General features: G+C 43.6%; 1 protein-coding gene across 1 annotated transcript; it reads left to right on the plus strand.

Annotated features, from left to right (window-relative positions):
- The first annotated feature begins 941 nt into the window (after positions 1 to 941).
- Positions 942 to 12,452, plus strand: LOC135499205 (transcription initiation factor IIE subunit beta-like). The gene is made up of 7 exons (XM_064789867.1): positions 942 to 975; positions 2,109 to 2,250; positions 3,747 to 3,826; positions 5,196 to 5,303; positions 7,089 to 7,274; positions 11,881 to 11,977; positions 12,280 to 12,452. Exons 2-7 carry the CDS (start codon positions 2,109 to 2,111, stop codon positions 12,450 to 12,452), a joined length of 786 nt encoding a protein of 261 aa, XP_064645937.1. The 5' UTR covers positions 942 to 975.
- The last annotated feature ends 4,696 nt before the right edge of the window (positions 12,453 to 17,148 follow it).

Below are 17,148 nucleotides of genomic sequence, written 5' to 3' on the forward strand. Positions count from 1 at the left end.
ATGCCGACGAGGCAGCCCCGATGTGTACACCTCATTAATGTAAGAAGGGAAGACGTTAAAGAAAAGCAGGTGAGCAAATATTACATGCCATATAAATTCTAAATGATAACATGTTATTTTTGGGAATTAGTGAAAAGGATTATGTGGTACGAATCAGTTTCTTCGGAACTTTAGGGATGTGCACTGCTTCAACTAGGATAACTTCCTGGAGAATGACCCTTTGAGTGCAGAGTGAATGATATTGACGGAGAAGAAAACACTCTATCGAAGGGCCGGCGGAACAAATATGCTTAACTTGTATCCATGAAAGCCACTCTTAACTTTCTTACTTGTTATATCTGTAGTGTAATGGCTACCGACATGCCATCCTCGGCGGACAGCATGATCGCCGCATGTCGACAGCTGGCCTCTGAGATTGAGGATGAGCGGTTCAAAACACGTCAATGTACAGTCTGTGCTGACCTGTCATTTGATGCCAGAATGATGGTCAGCGCACAGCACAACAGAACAGGGGAAAATCGCCATTCTTCAAGTTTGAAAGATAGGGCAAGTCAGCAAAAACCTTTTTTGAAAGAGTTTTTTCCAACTACAGAAACATATCTGATGGGTTATACGTCGAGTTTCTAGGATGGAGATACATTTTGCAATAACCACGACATTGTGGATTAATCAGTTGCATTCAGGTCTCTCCCATCTAATTTCGTTTGCAAACTTTTTTTTACAATTTCAATTCCAGGTGAAATTTGCCAAGGGATGGTGTGAAAAAACGAGTAGTGAGAAGACGGCAAAGAATGCAAGACTTTCGTTTATATATGGACTGGCGATCTCAATGGAATGGAATGCCATCTCAATTTTCCTTAGATACGCCCAAAACATGTAATCTCTTGCGATATCTTTTGATGAAAAAACATAAACATATTTTGTCGTTATTATTGATCAGATTCTACTGAAAATTGTTTAATTGTATTCATAAAGGTATACACTATTGACTTATGCCGAGTATATATATGTTGACATATGCGTGTATTTTGGCTTGATGACGATTTGAAAACGCCAAAATGACCAGTCATCCGAAGGCGAAACAGCGTCCACCACTCATCTCATGCACTGCACCAGCGTCCACCTGGTTTAAAATTCAGGCATAAAGTCATCAAAATAAAATTTAGTGGCCATAAAAACGTAATAAGTACACCATGAAACACATTTCCTGAAAATTTTATGACATTTGGGTGTACGATTGAGATGTTGTCTTATCTCTAAAATCACAGGGCTCTGTTGTCAGTGTTGACTTGATGATCAATATTAATTGTCAACAAAATCCAACTATTTTCACCTGAGAGAGGTCAAACTATTTTGGCCTAAAACTTGATGATATTAAGCTTTTCATTCTTAATCTAATATAATTTCAGCACTTTTAATTTGCATCAAATTACAATATTCGGCCATTATATTGACGTTTTGAAATCTTTTTCGACCCTGTTTACATTGTCTTTGGAAAAGAATAGGTTTGACTAGTTTTGGGCGAGTCTCCACTCGCTTTTCAGAGAAAAGTGAGTCCCAAAGGTGAATTGTTATGACAGGAGGTGAATCCCTTCCTGGTGATTTGCATGAGACAGGTGAATCTATGACTGGTTCCCAACCTCAGGGATTTGCTGGACTGGCGAGTTAACGTCGAGTACCTGAGGAGGGGGGTCCGGGCATAAACTTGATAGCTGCATTAAAACAATGAAATGTCAAATGAAGCCGGCGGCTATTTCTTGCACCGGTACGTCAGTACTAGATAAACTGTAAAACACATGGTAAACTTACACTGCCTGTGATTTACAGGCAGTGTAAGTTTGAAAAATAATGAATAATAAATTTCTGCCATTTTGAAAAGCACTTTTCACAGAAATTTATTTGCGCAAACCGTTTATTGAGTCTTTGGCATGGGAACTGGTATTGAAACATCTCAGTTGTAATCTGTTGTTTTTGATATGTCATCCGATCTGAAGCGTATTCAGATCTCGATAATAATTTTGGGCAAGTTGGGGTTCCTGGCCACAACTGTCATGACTGTCAACCCAATGTTCGTCTAATCTTTTGATTTCACCACGTTCTTTTTCTAGATGGATCCAGCATTGCTGAAGGAGAGAGAAGCTTTCAAAAAGAGGGCGCTAGCACAACCATCAGTCGAAAAGAGAAAGGCCCAGAAAAGAACTGAAAATGATCGCAGTACTAAGAAGGCACGGCCAGCGCCAAAACCTAAAGGTAAGCACCCTACCCTTGAAAGCCTCATACTTACTTAGGGCTCTTCGTCCCTAGTGGCACATAAGGCCACAACACAACCTCCAGCCTTTTCAGTCTCGTGCTTCCCGTTGTGCCTCGTCCCATGTCAGCCCCATGAGTTTCAGCTCCACTGACATAGTCCTCCTGGTAAGCACCCTACCCTTGAAAGCCTCATACTTACTTAGAGCTCTTCGTCCCTATTGGCACATAAGGCCACAACACAACCTCCAGCCTTTTCAGTCTCTTGCTGCCCGTTGTGCCTCGTCCCATGTCAGCCCCATCAGTTTCAGCTCCTTTGACATAGTCCTCCTGGTAAGCACCCTTCCCTTGAAAGCCTCATACTTACTTAGGGCTCTTCGTCCCTCGTGGCACATAAGGCCACAAGACAACCTCCAGCCTTTTCAGTCTCTTGCTGCCCGTTGTGCCTCGTCCCAGGTCAGCCCCATCAGTTTCAGCTCCACTGACATAGTCCTACTCCATTTGACTTTGGGCCAGCCTCGTTTGTTCTTTCCCTGGGGGGCTCAAATGCAGGGCAGTCTTTGGTATGCTGCTTGGATTCATCCAGAGGACATGTCTAAGCCATCAAAGTCTGCAGCATCCGATTACGTCGGCAACGTTAGAACTCTAGATCTGCGTCAGCTGACGGATCGGAGAGCTTCATTAGAGATTATCCTTGGCCAGAACACTTGGCAGATCCATCGCAGACACCTGTTTGAAAGCCTCATAGCCTAGTGGTTGATAAAAGTACTGCGGGTTACCACGAAATTCGGCCCAGATTCGGAACCCAGGATTTGTGTTCTCGATGAACCGTTGTAGATTTAAGGAACTAATATTCCTGACTCTTCACAGTCATTCGAATAAGACTTGACAAAACACCCGAGTGAGAATATTTCGTTATCATAATGGATAATGTAGCCTTTATCATTTGATATTTCATTTGATATGTTTTAGAATAGAAATTGATACCTCACTGTCGGTATTGATTGTCTCACAAAAACCGCTCGGATGGAGCTTTAATATTGGCTATGGTTTTGGTCTACATTTTAGCTCCACCCTCGCGGTTTCGGTGAGACAACCAATACCTCCAGTTCAGTATCAATTCCTTGAAGCCAAAGCTCCTAGTATCTGGTATTTACGCCAGGGCAAGTAAAAGTCCCCACCAAGTGAGAAACATGAGTAGCTGGCGTGGACTTCCCTCCTTTGGCCAAAAGACCGAGGGCATAATGGTCAGTATGATGGCCGCGTCCAAGTGTTAACCAGTTCAACCAGAACATCAAGATTCAAACAGACTCGAAGGCTGTGAAAGAATTTTGAAGGCCAAGTTTGCATGAAAGTTTAAGCCTAATGATTTTCATAGCTTTGCTCGTTGGCCGAAAACAGAAAAGTTTTTGAGTGGCTGTTTTAGTTTTGGTCTAATTGCAGCTAAAAATGTTTATGAGTTGAGCCTTTCAGTGAGTTTACTGTTTTATTCATTTCAGCCGATTTTAACTACAAGGCAATGCAAGGAAGTTCACAGTTTAAGTTTGGAATATTGGCAAAAATAGTTAAATATATGAAGGTAAGATAAGAATACTAATCACTTGGTTTCGTTGACTGTTTTTTCCACCAGGACAAAAGTACCGAAAAGTGTTTTGCCGCTTAAGTAAAATGATCAAATGTATGTGCAAATTTGAATAAAGGAGCCTTATAGCTGAGTGGTGAACTCTGACTACCACTCAAAAGGCCCCGGTCGATCCCGGCGAGAACCCAGGAGTGTATTTCTGGATGAACCGGCGTGGCTTTCAAGGAGCGAAAATTCCCGGCTCTCCACAGTCCTTTGAATGAGATGTAAAACCGAGGTTCCTTGAATCTGGTGTCTATGCCAGGGCAGGTTACAGACCCCACCAAGTGAGAAACATGAGTAGCTTCCGTGGACTCTACAGGGCTGCCTAACCTTACACATTTGGGGGAAATCTCACACACAGGCCTGTTTACACTTAGTTAGGGCCAATTTACTCTTTGACTCCAGAAAATGTCTTTAAAATTGTGCCGAAATCATCAGAAGACCCAAGAATGACATTTCCCTTGCTGATTTACACTTTTTCACCGAGGGTTTTAGTTTTACACATTGCTGGACGAAGGCAGTTGTGACACTCCATCCGGCCGAAGTCTGGAGTCACTAGGCCTTGCCGAAGTCGTAGTCGCTAGGCCAATAAACCCAACTGGCGTCTAACCATACTGGCACGCATGAACGCTCATCCCGCCTTGGAGGAGGAATACTCCGTGGAGAAAATCACCTCCAAGTGCAGAGCAAACGCCCAGGAAGGGGAAGAATAGAAGAAGGGAAATTGGATTCCATCAAAATTGGATATCGTGATGCGATTTTAGGCTGCACTCACCCTGTTTCTGCCCCTCTCATGTTCGAATTTGCTCACAATGAAAAACAAATCCCCATCTGATAGGCTCATATAGGCCAATAGAACTTCAGGTGACTTCTTCAATCATAAAATTAACTCGATTTTTGAAGAATATCTCATTTTCCTCTCCATCGGAAAAATAGAAGTTGTCCTTTAAAGAAATCAATCAGCAGCAGCTAGGTAGGTTAGAAAAAGCTACACAAAGTCCTGAATAGGTGTCCCTCCAATCTCATCGTACATCAAAACTATTCACGCTTGTGCGAGGAATGTTATAGTGCTGTGTCAAACATTACCAGAATTATCGGAATTCAGGAATACCAGACGACTCGGAATCCTGACTTGGCACTCAATGCCGGGAATTCAGGATTTTGAATCAGCAGAGTTTGCCCTGATGACGCCAGCGTCGACACTGATGAAACATAGGCCTACCCGATGTGAGTTGTTTTTCTCAGTGATTCATTCCTAACTTATTGAAACGTTCCTAGAGATTGCATCGTGAAACTCGTGTATCATCCGCTTTTGATATTTCAGCAACGGCATCAACAGGGAGACACTTATCCATTATCAATTGATGACATTCTTGACGAAACAAATCAACTTGATGTCGGAGCACGGCATAAACAATGGCTATCGACTGAGGTAGGTTGTTTCCTCCCACGGTTCACCCTCCTCCAAACTCACTTTATCCCCGGTACCATCAGGGCAAGACCAATATACTGATATTTGATGAAATATGGCTATCGACTGAGGTAGGTTTTTTCCTCCCAGTCCCACTGTTCACCCTCCTCCAAACTCACTTTATCCCCGGTACCATCAGGGCAAGACCAATATACTGATATTTGATGAAATATGGCTATCGACTGAGGTAGGTTTTTTCCTCCCAGTCCCACTGTTCACCCTCCTCCAAACTCACTTTATCCCCGGTACCATCAGGGCAAGACCAATATACTGATATTTGATGAAATATGGCTATTGACCGAGGTAGGTTGTTTCCTCCCACTGTTCACCCTCCTCCAAACTCACTTTATCCCTGGTACCATCAGGGCAAGACCAATATACTGATATTTGATGAAATTCTTGTTGAGACCAACCAATGTTAGGTCACCCTCACCCTGCACACCACCCCTCCCTTGGGTCATCTTCTGCATCTCATGAGGATACGGGCCATCCATTGAGTATGTACGTACTGAGCGGGGAGACGGTTTAGGAATTTTGGGGAAAATGCGTACAGCTGTAAATTGTGTCCAAATTGTGTGTACAAGGGGAGGGGTCTCAAAATCCGAAGTTTGATGCGTACATACATTGGAACCTCCCTTAGCGGACACCTCTCTATTAAGGACACTAGTTTTGGTCCCAATTTGGTAGTTTCTATTCAATTTGACCTCTCTGATCAGGACACCTCTCTATTAAGGCCAGCACTTTGCCAGTCCCGAAGGTGTCCTTAATAGAGAGGTTCTACTGTACTTAATGGATGGCCCCATACTGGTATCAAGAGCCTTTCGAATCCAGCACCCAAAATATGATTCTGGCCCAGATGACCATCCATGAGCATGAATGTAGTATAGGATTGAAAAGCCTGTAAGACCTGGGTACAAGGTATTTTTAAAGTGGTCTGCATCCGCAAACTGTGCGTGATATAACGCTGAAAATGCGGGATATTGATGATAGATACATGATCTGATAGATGTTAAAGCGAAATGTTTATATCAATACTGGTTTGGCAGTAATTCTTCAAAACCCCACGAAAATGATATTTCCTCTCAATCAACTAGACTTTGATGTTTTCACCCCAAATCTTGGTTCAGTACTCAGACTGACATTGTCTTCCATGTCATCAAGAAAAATTTCAAAAAATGTTGATATTTTGAGAACATGTCCAAGTTGTCATTTTGCGATATTTGGAAGAATAAATGGTTAATTAGCGTTGATATCGATATCTCACTTAGCATCAATCAGATTATGTATCTATCATCATTACGTTCCAAAATTTTCAGCAACATAGTGGAAGAGTTTTGGCTCCACTTACCACTGTGCATGCGCATGGTGAATCTCTTTTCACCAGGAAAAAACTGAAGCTAATACAGTGGAACCTCCCTTAGCGGACACCTCTCTATTAAGGATAATCTCTCTATTAAGGATAACCTTTCTATTAAGGACAACCTCTCTATTAAGGATAACCTCTCTATTAAGGACAACCTCTCTATTAAGGACACTAGTTTTGGTCCCAAATTGGTACTTTCCATTCAATTTGACTTCTGTAATCAGGACACCCCTCTATTAAGGACATCACTTGTCAGTCCCGATGGTGTCCTTAATAGAGAAGTTCTACTGTACTTCAGTGTAAGATAGGGACCTGGAATATAAAGTGCCATCTTGTTTGCTGATCAAAATCTGAACCTCTCTAATGTCTCATAACCCTTGTAGGCCCTCGTCAACAATCCCAAAATCAACGTCGTCGATGACAATAAGTTTGTCTTCCGCCCGAAGTATAACATCCGAGACCGGAGGGGGTTAATGCGATTGCTGGAGCGGAACGACCTGAAAGGATTGGGCGGTGTTTTGATGGACGACGTCGAAGAGGCTGTGCCGAAATGTGGGCGAGTTATTCAGGTAGGCGCCGAGCCGACACGAGTGTCCTCTTTAACGCTATAACACCTAGAGCCAGCGCAAGGGCTTATTCCCCCAGGTCCCGACGTTATTTTACCTGGAAATCATGTTTTTTTCTCCAGTGAGATCGACGGCGGTTGTCACCGGGCGCCTCCAGGTGTTATAGGGTTAAGAAACTCTCTAACAAGTTTATGCTGCAATAGACACCAACCTAGCATCTTCCATTGATGTTCATTGCAATATTACAAATTCAGTTTTTTTTTGCAAACTTCTCTACAGGCTTATGCTGCACCCGAATGCCACCAACCTTAATTCGAATGCTCTATGAAATCACTGAGTTCAAGCATACCGTGCTATACACACAAGCGAAGAGTCCATTGATCATGTTCTCAGTTATGCAGAGTACTTCATAACACTCGGGTATGTTTTTGTATCGATATACACCAACAAGTTAAAATGTATGTTTGTTCATCCTGAATATGAAGGAGGCAATAATTGGTGGAGCCCCATAGCCTAGTGGTCAACACTGCTTCCTACCCTGCAATAAGGCCCGGGTTTGATCCCCTTCTCAAGGAACAGTGTGGTCAACACTGCTTCCTACCCTGAAATAAGGCCCTGGTTTGATCCCCTTCTCAAGGAACTGTGTTGTCAACACTGCTTCCTACCCTGCAATAAGGCCCTGGTTTGATCCCCTTCTCAAGGAACTGTGTTGTCAACACTGCTTCCTACCCTGCAATAAGGCCCAGGTTTGATCCCCTTCTCAAGGAACTGTGTGGTCAACACTGCTTCCTACTCTGCAATAAGGCCCAGGTTTGATCCCCTTCTCAAGGAACTGTGTGGTCAACACTGCTTCCTACTCCGCAATAAGGCCCTGGTTTGATCCCCTTCTCAAGGAACTGTGTGGTCAACACTGCTTCCTACTCCGCAATAAGGCCCTGGTTTGATCCCCTTCTCAAGGAACTGTGTTGTCAACACTGCTTCCTACCCTGCAATAAGGCCCAGGTTTGATCCCCTTCTCAAGGAACTGTGTGGTCAACACTGCTTCCTACTCCGCAATAAGGCCCTGGTTTGATCCCCTTCTCAAGGAACTGTGTGGTCAACACTGCTTCCTACCCTGCAATAAGGCCCAGGTTTGATCCCCTTCTCAAGGAACTGTGTGGTCAACACTGCTTCCTACTCCGCAATAAGGCCCGGGTTTGATCCCCTTCTCAAGGAACTGTGTGGTCAACACTGCTTCCTACCCTGCAATAAGGCCCAGGTTTGATCCCCTTCTTATGGAACTGTGTGGTCAACACTGTTTCCTACCCTGCAATAAGGCCCGGGTTTGATCCCCTTCTCAAGGAACTGTGTGGTCAACACTGCTTCCTACCCTGCAATAAGGCCCAGGTTTGATCCCCTTCTCAAGGAACTGTGTGGTCAACACTGCTTCCTACCCTGCAATAAGGCCCGGGTTTGATCCCCTTCTCAAGGAACTGTGTGGTCAACACTGCTTCCTACCCTGCAATAAGGCCTGGGTTTGATCCCCTTCTCAAGGAACTGTGTGGTCAACACTGCTTCCTACCCTGCAATAAGGCCCGGGTTTGATCCCCTTCTCAAGGAACTGTGTGGTCAACACTGCTTCCTACCCTGCAATAAGGCCCGGGTTTGATCCCCTTCTCAAGGAACTGTGTGGTCAACACTGCTTCTTACCCTGCAATAAGGCCCAGGTTTGATCCCCTTCTTATGGAACTGTGTGGTCAACACTGCTTCCTACCCTGCAATAGATCCGGGTTTGATCCCCTTCTGAAGGAACTGTGTGGTCAACACTGCTTCCTACCCTGCTATAAGGCCCGGGTTTGATCCCCATCTCAAGAAACTGTGTGGTCAACACTGCTTCCTACCCTGCAATAAGGCCCGGGTTTGATCCCCTTCTCAAGGAACTGTGTGGTCAACACTGCTTCCTACCCTGCAATAAGGCCCGGGTTTGATCCCCTTCTCAAGGAACTGTGTGGTCAACACTGCTTCCTACCCTGCAATAAGACCCGGGTTTGATCCCCTTCTCAAGGAACGGTGTGGTCAACACTGCTTCCTACCCTGCAACAAGGCCCGGGTTTGATCCCCTTCTCAAGGAAGTGTGACCGATGGGACTGGTCATGTGTGGCCGTGGTGGGGTAAAGGAAGGAAGAACTGCAAATATTGTGGTTTGAAATGTATGATAACAGCTCTTGGCACAAGGTATAAATGGACTGGCATTGAGCGATAGGGGTCAAGCCCTTAGAAGGCCTTGAATTACATAAGTTGGAATAAAGGAGAGAATGAGAAGAACTAGATTGTGCTGCCATCTAACTTTATGCAGCACAACTACTACCAAATAATTTAAAGGGATACTATAAGATTCTCCAACAGAACATTCCTGGCTCAGCACAAAACCTACAATGTATGAAATACATGAGGGTCTGTCGGATGAGACTGATAGCCGTGGTCCCTTGTACCTGAGTGCCTATGCCAGGACAAGTAAAAGATACCACATAGGTCGACAGTAGCCTTCAGTGGACTCCAACTCTCCTGCAGAGATCAAATAGGGTAATGACACTGGTATTGTTATGATATTGGACTGTGGCTTCATAGGGTATTGGTACGATGCTCTTGACATCAGTGACAAGGCTTGCTCAAAATACAATAGGTTTTTGATCACTTTTAACCAAATTATGATATTTTTCCAGGAAGAGTTAACATGAGGTAAAGACAGTCAATGAGTTTCACACTGCAATCTCTTAAGCTTGCAGCACACTGGACGCCAACTTCGGCGGCAAGGCGCGTCAGACTGAACGCCGCTCGACGCCAGAATTGGCGGCAGTGGATCACGCTCATAGCACACCTACTCAGAATTGGCGTCCCGTAGCGTCTTTTCCGCCACTTCCAAGAATCGTGGGGGCTGCCATTTTGATATCATGTGACGTCAAGACGCAAGCTGATTGGCCAAAGCTTCGCCGTTGACGCTGGTTGACGCCAACTCTGGCGGCGATCCGTAGCACACCTGGATTCTTCTTGCGTTCACTGGCGTTCAGACGCCGCTACAGGCGTCAAAAATCAAACATGCTAGATATCTGGCGGCAAGTGGCATTTGCCTGACGCCGTCCGTAGCACACTACGGATTTTTCAGGCGTTCAGGACTCTTGCGGCAAAAAACGCGCCTTGCCGCCGGAGTTGGCGTCCAGTGTGCTGCAAGCTTATGACCGTTGTCTAAGCTTCTTTGAACGTGCTGGTTGGCAGGTTGAAAGAATACGTTTTAAAACTTATATGCAGTGGTACCTCCCTTAGCGGACACCTTTCTATAAGGGACAACCTCTCTATTAAGGACACTAGCTTTGGTCCCAAAGTGGTTGTTTCCATTCAATTGGACCTCTCTAATCAGGACACCGCTCTATTAAGGGCACTAGCTTTGGTCCCAAATTGATTGTTTCCATTCAATTTGACCTCTCTAATCAGGACACCTCTCTATTAAGGACACTAGCTTTGGTCCCAAATTGGTTGTTTCCATTCAATTTGACCTCTCTATTAAGGACAACCTCTCTATCAAGGACACTAGCTTTGGTCCCAAATTGGTTGTTTCCATTCAATTTGACCTCTCTAATCTGAACACCTCTCTATTAAGGACACTAGCTTTGGTCCCAAATTGGTTGTTTCCATTCAATTTGACCTCTCTAATCAGGACACCTCTCTACTTAGTACTTGTCAGTCCTGAGGGTGTCCTTAATAGAGAGGTTCTACTTTGGATTGTCTAAACTTCACTTGATCTTGCGCATTGATAAAGTTAAAAGTAGTCCGAATTCTTAACTCCTTAAAAAGTTCAGCAAGTTCCATCAGGCTGATCTTGTCAAATTTCCGAGAGCTGGCTTGCAAAAATAGGACGACGCATGTTTGAAGTAATGACATCACAATGCATTACAGCGCTGTGTTGAAATCTAATGTCGTACACGACATAAGGTCATTAAGGTCACGACATTAGGTCATGAAGGTCATGTATAGGGATGACCTGGACAAACATTTAGAAGGACCAGAGGGGGTGGTACTTTCTTACTTTCTACCATAATTACTCCTGAATTGAAAGCCTGTTCAATCTTACTTTCTACCACAATTTCTCATGAATTGAAAGCCTGTTCAATCTTACTTTCTACCACAATTTCTCATGAATTGAAAGCCAGTTCAATCTTACTTTCTACCACAATTTCTCATGAATTGAAAGCCTGTTCAGTCTTACTTTCTACCACAATTTCTCATGAATTGAAAGCCTGTTCAATCTTACTTTCTACCACAATTTGTCATGAATTGAAAGCCTGTTCAGTCTTACTTTCTACCACAATTTCTCATGAATTGAAAGCCTGTTCAATCTTACTTTCTACCACAATTTCTCATGAATTGAAAGCCTGTTCAATCTTACTTTCTACCACAATTTCTCATGAATTGAAAGCCTGTTCAATCTTACTTTCTACCACAATTTCTCATGAATTGAAAGCCAGTTCAATCTTACTTTCTACCACAATTTCTCATGAATTGAAAGCCTGTTCAGTCTTACTTTCTATCACAATTTCTCATGAATTGAAAGCCTGTTCAATCTTACTTTCTACAGCAATTGGGCAGCCAAATCACCAAAATCACGCGACCCGCCGATAAAAAAGAAATCCTCTTCTACAACGATAAGAGCTTTGACTTCACAGTTGACGAGGGTAAGGACACTCTAATCACTCAGTGGTTCTCATTTGCATAGGAAAGCTTTGGGTTTTCAAAGTACTATGAGTCTGATATCAAGTACAGTTTGTTTGCTTGTTTTTTCCAACTACAGTAGAGGTTGTCATCTAGTTTCGAACGTTTTAACCCTGCACTGTCCTGAAACCTTTCAGGACTTTGATGAGCTTCCATTTTTTGAGAAGTTTTACTTGTGGCACTATAAAATACAATGAAGACAACAGTGTAGGCCTTTCACTACAAGACTACAATGCCCTTTCAAAATGTTCTGCTTTTTATTCAGAATTTATAAAATTATGGCGAGGCGTGTCCGTAGATGGGGTAGATGAAAATAAGATAGATGAGTACCTGGACCAGCGGGGAATCACTACCATGCAGGACGTCGGAGCAAAAACAGCAGTAAGTTCCAATGGGTGGTGCATAACTGATGGAACAGCCCTGATGTATGTTATGTAATGGTATGTGTATGCCGCAAGGCTGTTCCAAGGTATGAACTGCATCCTGTGGCAAAGGTTGCAGTAGCTTCAATGGGTGGTGCAAAACTGATGGAACAGCCCTGATGAATTGTTTTGTAATGGTACGTGTATGCGGCAAGGCCGTTCCAAGGTATGAACTGCAGCCTGTGGCAAAGGTTGCGGTACCTTCAATGGGTGGTGTATAATTGATGGTACAGCCCTGATATATTGTTGCGTAGTTGAATGTGTATGCCGCAAGGCTGTTCCGAGAAATTTGTGTCCCCACAGTCATTGATGAAAATGTATACCCACACTCACTGCTCACTCTCGCAACTTGACAGTTCTATTTTGTAGTTAATGTCACTGGTTTCTATGCGCTGTGGGAGGTAGTTAGCCTTTCCACAGCCGGCCAGTGGGAGGGGCTGCCTCCTATAGATCCACAGCCAAAGCTGGTGTTATGATCAGAGTGTCCGTCACTGCTCACTGTTCTATTTTGTAGTTGATGTCACTAGTTTCTATGCGCTGTGAGAGGCAGTTAGCCTTTCCACAGCCGGTCAGTGGGAGGGGCTGCCTCCTATAGATCCACAGCCAAAGCTGGTGTTATGATCAGAGTGTCCGTCACTGCTCACTGTTCTATTTTGTAGGTGATGTCACTGGTTTCTATGCGCTGTGGGAGGTAGTTAGCCTTTCCACAGCCGGCCAGTAGGAGGGGCTGCCTCCTATAGATCCACCGCCAAAGCTAGTGTTATGGTCAAAGTTGTAAATCGACAAGCGTGTAGTTTCTACTAGAGATGGCGGATGCCTTTATTACGCATGCGCTAGTCATTAAGATTAGTTACAAACACTAAGAGCAGGTGGCGCTAGCTTACATCTCCCTTTTTTCTTTTTTTTTTTGAAACAATAACAATAACAAATTATTATATTGTAGCCCTCACTTTCACCTATTAAGATTGTCACTGTCCTTACTTTCACTCAATACCTAATTCACATCTGTTCAATAAGTCTTGTTGGAGGCTTGCTGATTCTAGCAGAACGCCTTGTAATCTGAGGACGACTAGTACTCTGAGGACTACTTGAGAGAAGTCCTGGAACAACCTGGGCAGTTTCCTGAACCTGAGAGTCTACCACAGCTGGCAGTGAATTTGTTGACAATTTATCAACTTGGTTGAAGATACTGGCATAAGATTCATCCGACAGCCCTGTTTGTTCCTGAACATACAATTCCTTTGTTTTCAGTAGGTGTCTTCTATTTCTCCTATACACCTTCCCTTGTTCTGTTACAATCTCATAAGACCTGGGAGCTACCTCCCTTATAATTTTTGCCTTGATGTTCCATTCCTTACTATTTGGCGGAAACCTGAGACGAACAACATCACCAGATACTAATGGGACCAAATCTTTGGCAGATTTGTCATACTGAGCTTTTTGTTGAACTTTGAGAGATTTCATATTTTCACCCAGTTGCGAGTCTTGCTCAGTTTTGTTGACTCTTGGTACTCTTGTTTTCAACTGTCTGTTAAACAGGAGTTCAGCTGGGGATTTTCCACATTTCAGGGGTGCTGACCTATATTGCAATAGTGCCAGTTCTGGGTCTTGACCACTCTCAATAGCTTTCTTTAGCAACCTCTTAACAATCTGAACACCCTTTTCAGATTTCCCATTACTCTGGGGATATACTGGTGATGAAGTTATGTGTTTAAATCCATAGTGACCTGCAAATTCCCTGAACTCGAAGCTGGCATACTGTGGTCCATTATCTGTGACTACAATCTTGGGAATACCATGTCTACTGAAGATAGACTTCAGATGTCTAATCACGGATGGTGAACTAGTTGAGCTGAGTTTTACAACTTCAGGGAAATTTGAGTGGTAGTCAATGACCAATAGGTAATCTTTGTTACCCAACTCAAATAGATCAGAGCCAATTCTTTCCCATGGCCCAATTTGATCATACGTCACCTTCAGGTTTTCTTTCTGTTGCTTGTACTTGAACTTCTGACAAATGCTACATTCTGATGTTATTCTGTCTATATCCTCAGCCATTCTGGGCCAAAAAAGACTGTTTCTAGCCAGGGATTTAATTTTCTCTGTCCCCAAGTGCCCTTCATGAAGGCGGCCTAACATTTCTTGTCTCATGCTGGTAGGAATAATAATCCTGTTTCCCTTAAATAGAATACCATTGATCATTGTCAACTCATGTCTATAAGGAAAATATGCACTGGCTGACCCTTTGGCCCAGACTGTCTTTTCAAGATTACTAGTGACAACTGTCAAGACTGGGTCACTTGCTGTGGCTTCTGCAATTTTGTCTAATTGCTCCTCACTGGCTGAGATATTGGAATACACCATATTTATGTGATGTTTAACCTCATTACTCAAATCATCTGTTTTACCAGTCTGAGAGTAACCTGCCCTTGACAGTGTGTCAGGTATGTACAAAAATTTACCCGGAGTGTAGACAAATTCCACATCATACCTTTGGATTTTGATCATGAGCCTCTGCACTCGAGCTGGCATGTCATTTAGGCTCTTTTGTGAGATCGGAATGAGAGGCTTATGATCTGTTTCCAATTGAACAGTTGGGAGACCATAGATATATTCATCAAATCTCTGGCATGCATAAGCCAATCCCAGGCACTCTTTCTCAATCTGTGCATAGCGTTCCTCTGCCGGGGTCATTGACCTAGCGGCATAGGCAACTGGGCGCCAATTTGCGTCATGTTTTTGGAGCAACACTGCTCCGATGCCATTTTTTGAGGCATCTGCACTGACCTTTGTGTCACGTTTAGCATCAAAATAGGCCAGTACTGGGCTCTTGATCAGACAGTTTTTCAAATCAGCCCATTCTTTTTCATGTTCAGGGCCCCAGGACCATTCATTTTTGTCCTGTAGCAGAGACCGGAGTGACTGATTGCGCTGGGAGAGACCTGGTATGAATTTACCTACATAATTAAACACACCTAACAGTCTCTGTAGTGACTTTTTGTCTTGTGGGCGTGGCATTTTTGTAATTGCCTCAACTCTTTCAGCCATTGGCTCAATGCCATTTTCTGAGTACCGGTCACCTACAAATGAGAGACTTGTCTGACAGATGAGACATTTTTCATGATTGAGTTTCAGGTGGTACATCTTGATTCTTTCCATTACTTTTCTTAACCTTTCATCATGTTCTTCTTTTGTATTTCCCCAAACCAGTATGTCGTCTATGACTACTTTTACCCCATCCAGACCTTCCAACACTTTTTCCATAGCTGCTTGGAAGACCTCAGGAGCAGAACACAGGCCAAATGGAAGCCTTTTGAAGGAGAACCTTCCAAAAGGGGTATTCATGCAACAAAGTTTGACACTTTCTTTACTTAAGGGGATTTGCCAAAAACCTTGAGATAAGTCTAGCTTGGAAAAGTACTTAGCCCCTGCCATTTCACTGGAAATATCTTCCCTTGTTGGAAGATAGTGATGCTCTCTTTTGATACATTTGTTTAAATCTTTAGGATCCATGCATATTCTGAGCTTGCCATTGGGTTTTTTTATCACTACCATTGAGTTAACCCAGTCTGTGGGCTCCTCAGTGTGCTGAAGTACACCCAATTTGACCATTCTAAAAAGTTCTTCACGAACATCAGGTTTTATCGGCATGGGTACCTTTCTTGGGGCATGTATCACAGGCTCAGAGCCTTCCTTAAGCTTGATATCATACTCAAATGGTAATGTACCAATCTCATCATTTCTACAATCACTCTCGTCATGCTGTACAACCTGGAGGACTGGCGTCCTTCTTATCAGATCTAAGTGCTCACAGGCCTTGCAACCCAGCAATGATTTGCCCTCAGGCACAATCACAAACAAAATTTGGAATCTTTTATTCCTATGCTTAATGTTTAGTCTACAAACACCTTGGTTTGGGATTGCAGTGCCATTGTAAGCAGTTAGATTTACATTGTTGTGAAAAACCTTGGGTTTGTTTTTAAAGTCTTGAAATCCGCAGAGGTGATCAGGTTGGCCTTGGCTCCTGTGTCCAACACCATTGGCAGTACCATATCGTTCACCACTAGTGGTACTGTCCACAAGTCCTTCACATTGATGGAATCAACTGATTGTCCCTTTGAGACATCATCTCCGGTTGTGACTTTGTCTCCGGTTGTGACCTCCTCTCCGGATGTTAGTTTGTCTCCGGTGGTGACTTCGACTGAATTGATGGGTTTTTCCTCAACTGTTTCATCCTTGACGGTGTCTTTGGTTGTGACTACAGCAATTGGGTCAGTGACAACATCATCTGTGATGACATTGTCCTAGTTTGTGACATGAACTGTGCCAATGAATAGGTCATCTAGTCCAATATCATTATCAAAGAACTCTCCCTGTGATTGTTGTACCAACGACACGTTTGGTGCACCACGGCTTGACGTTTTGCAGAATTTAGCAAAATGATTTGGCTTAGAACACTTCATGCAATCTTTGCCGTAAGCTGGACAGTGTTCTTTTGAATGTTCATGAACTGTGCCACACCTTGTACATGCACCAGTTCCAGGTCCTGGGCCTCTGGCAGGTTTTTGCTTTGAACCACCAGCGCCCCCTTTACCATGCTTTTGACCCTGGGTGCGTGACGTTGAATAAGTTTTCGACTTTGGAGTTCCGTGCCAACTAGATTTCTTCTTCGACACGAAAGCGACAGATGCAGCATCAGCTGATGATGCACC

This window comes from Lineus longissimus, chromosome 14, assembly GCF_910592395.1.
Source record: "Lineus longissimus chromosome 14, tnLinLong1.2, whole genome shotgun sequence".
NCBI classification, from domain to species: Eukaryota; Metazoa; Nemertea; class Pilidiophora; order Heteronemertea; family Lineidae; genus Lineus; species Lineus longissimus.

Bases quoted from the DNA above. Each gene is read 5' to 3' on its own strand.
- LOC135499205 (XM_064789867.1), top strand. From the start codon at position 2,109: ATGGATCCAGCATTGCTGAAGGAGAGAGAAGCTTTCAAAAAGAGGGCG. The intron at 2,251-3,746 runs GTAAGCACCCTA...TATTCATTTCAG, and splicing joins GCCAGCGCCAAAACCTAAAG to CCGATTTTAACTACAAGGCA. The intron at 5,304-7,088 runs GTAGGTTGTTTC...TAACCCTTGTAG, and splicing joins AACAATGGCTATCGACTGAG to GCCCTCGTCAACAATCCCAA.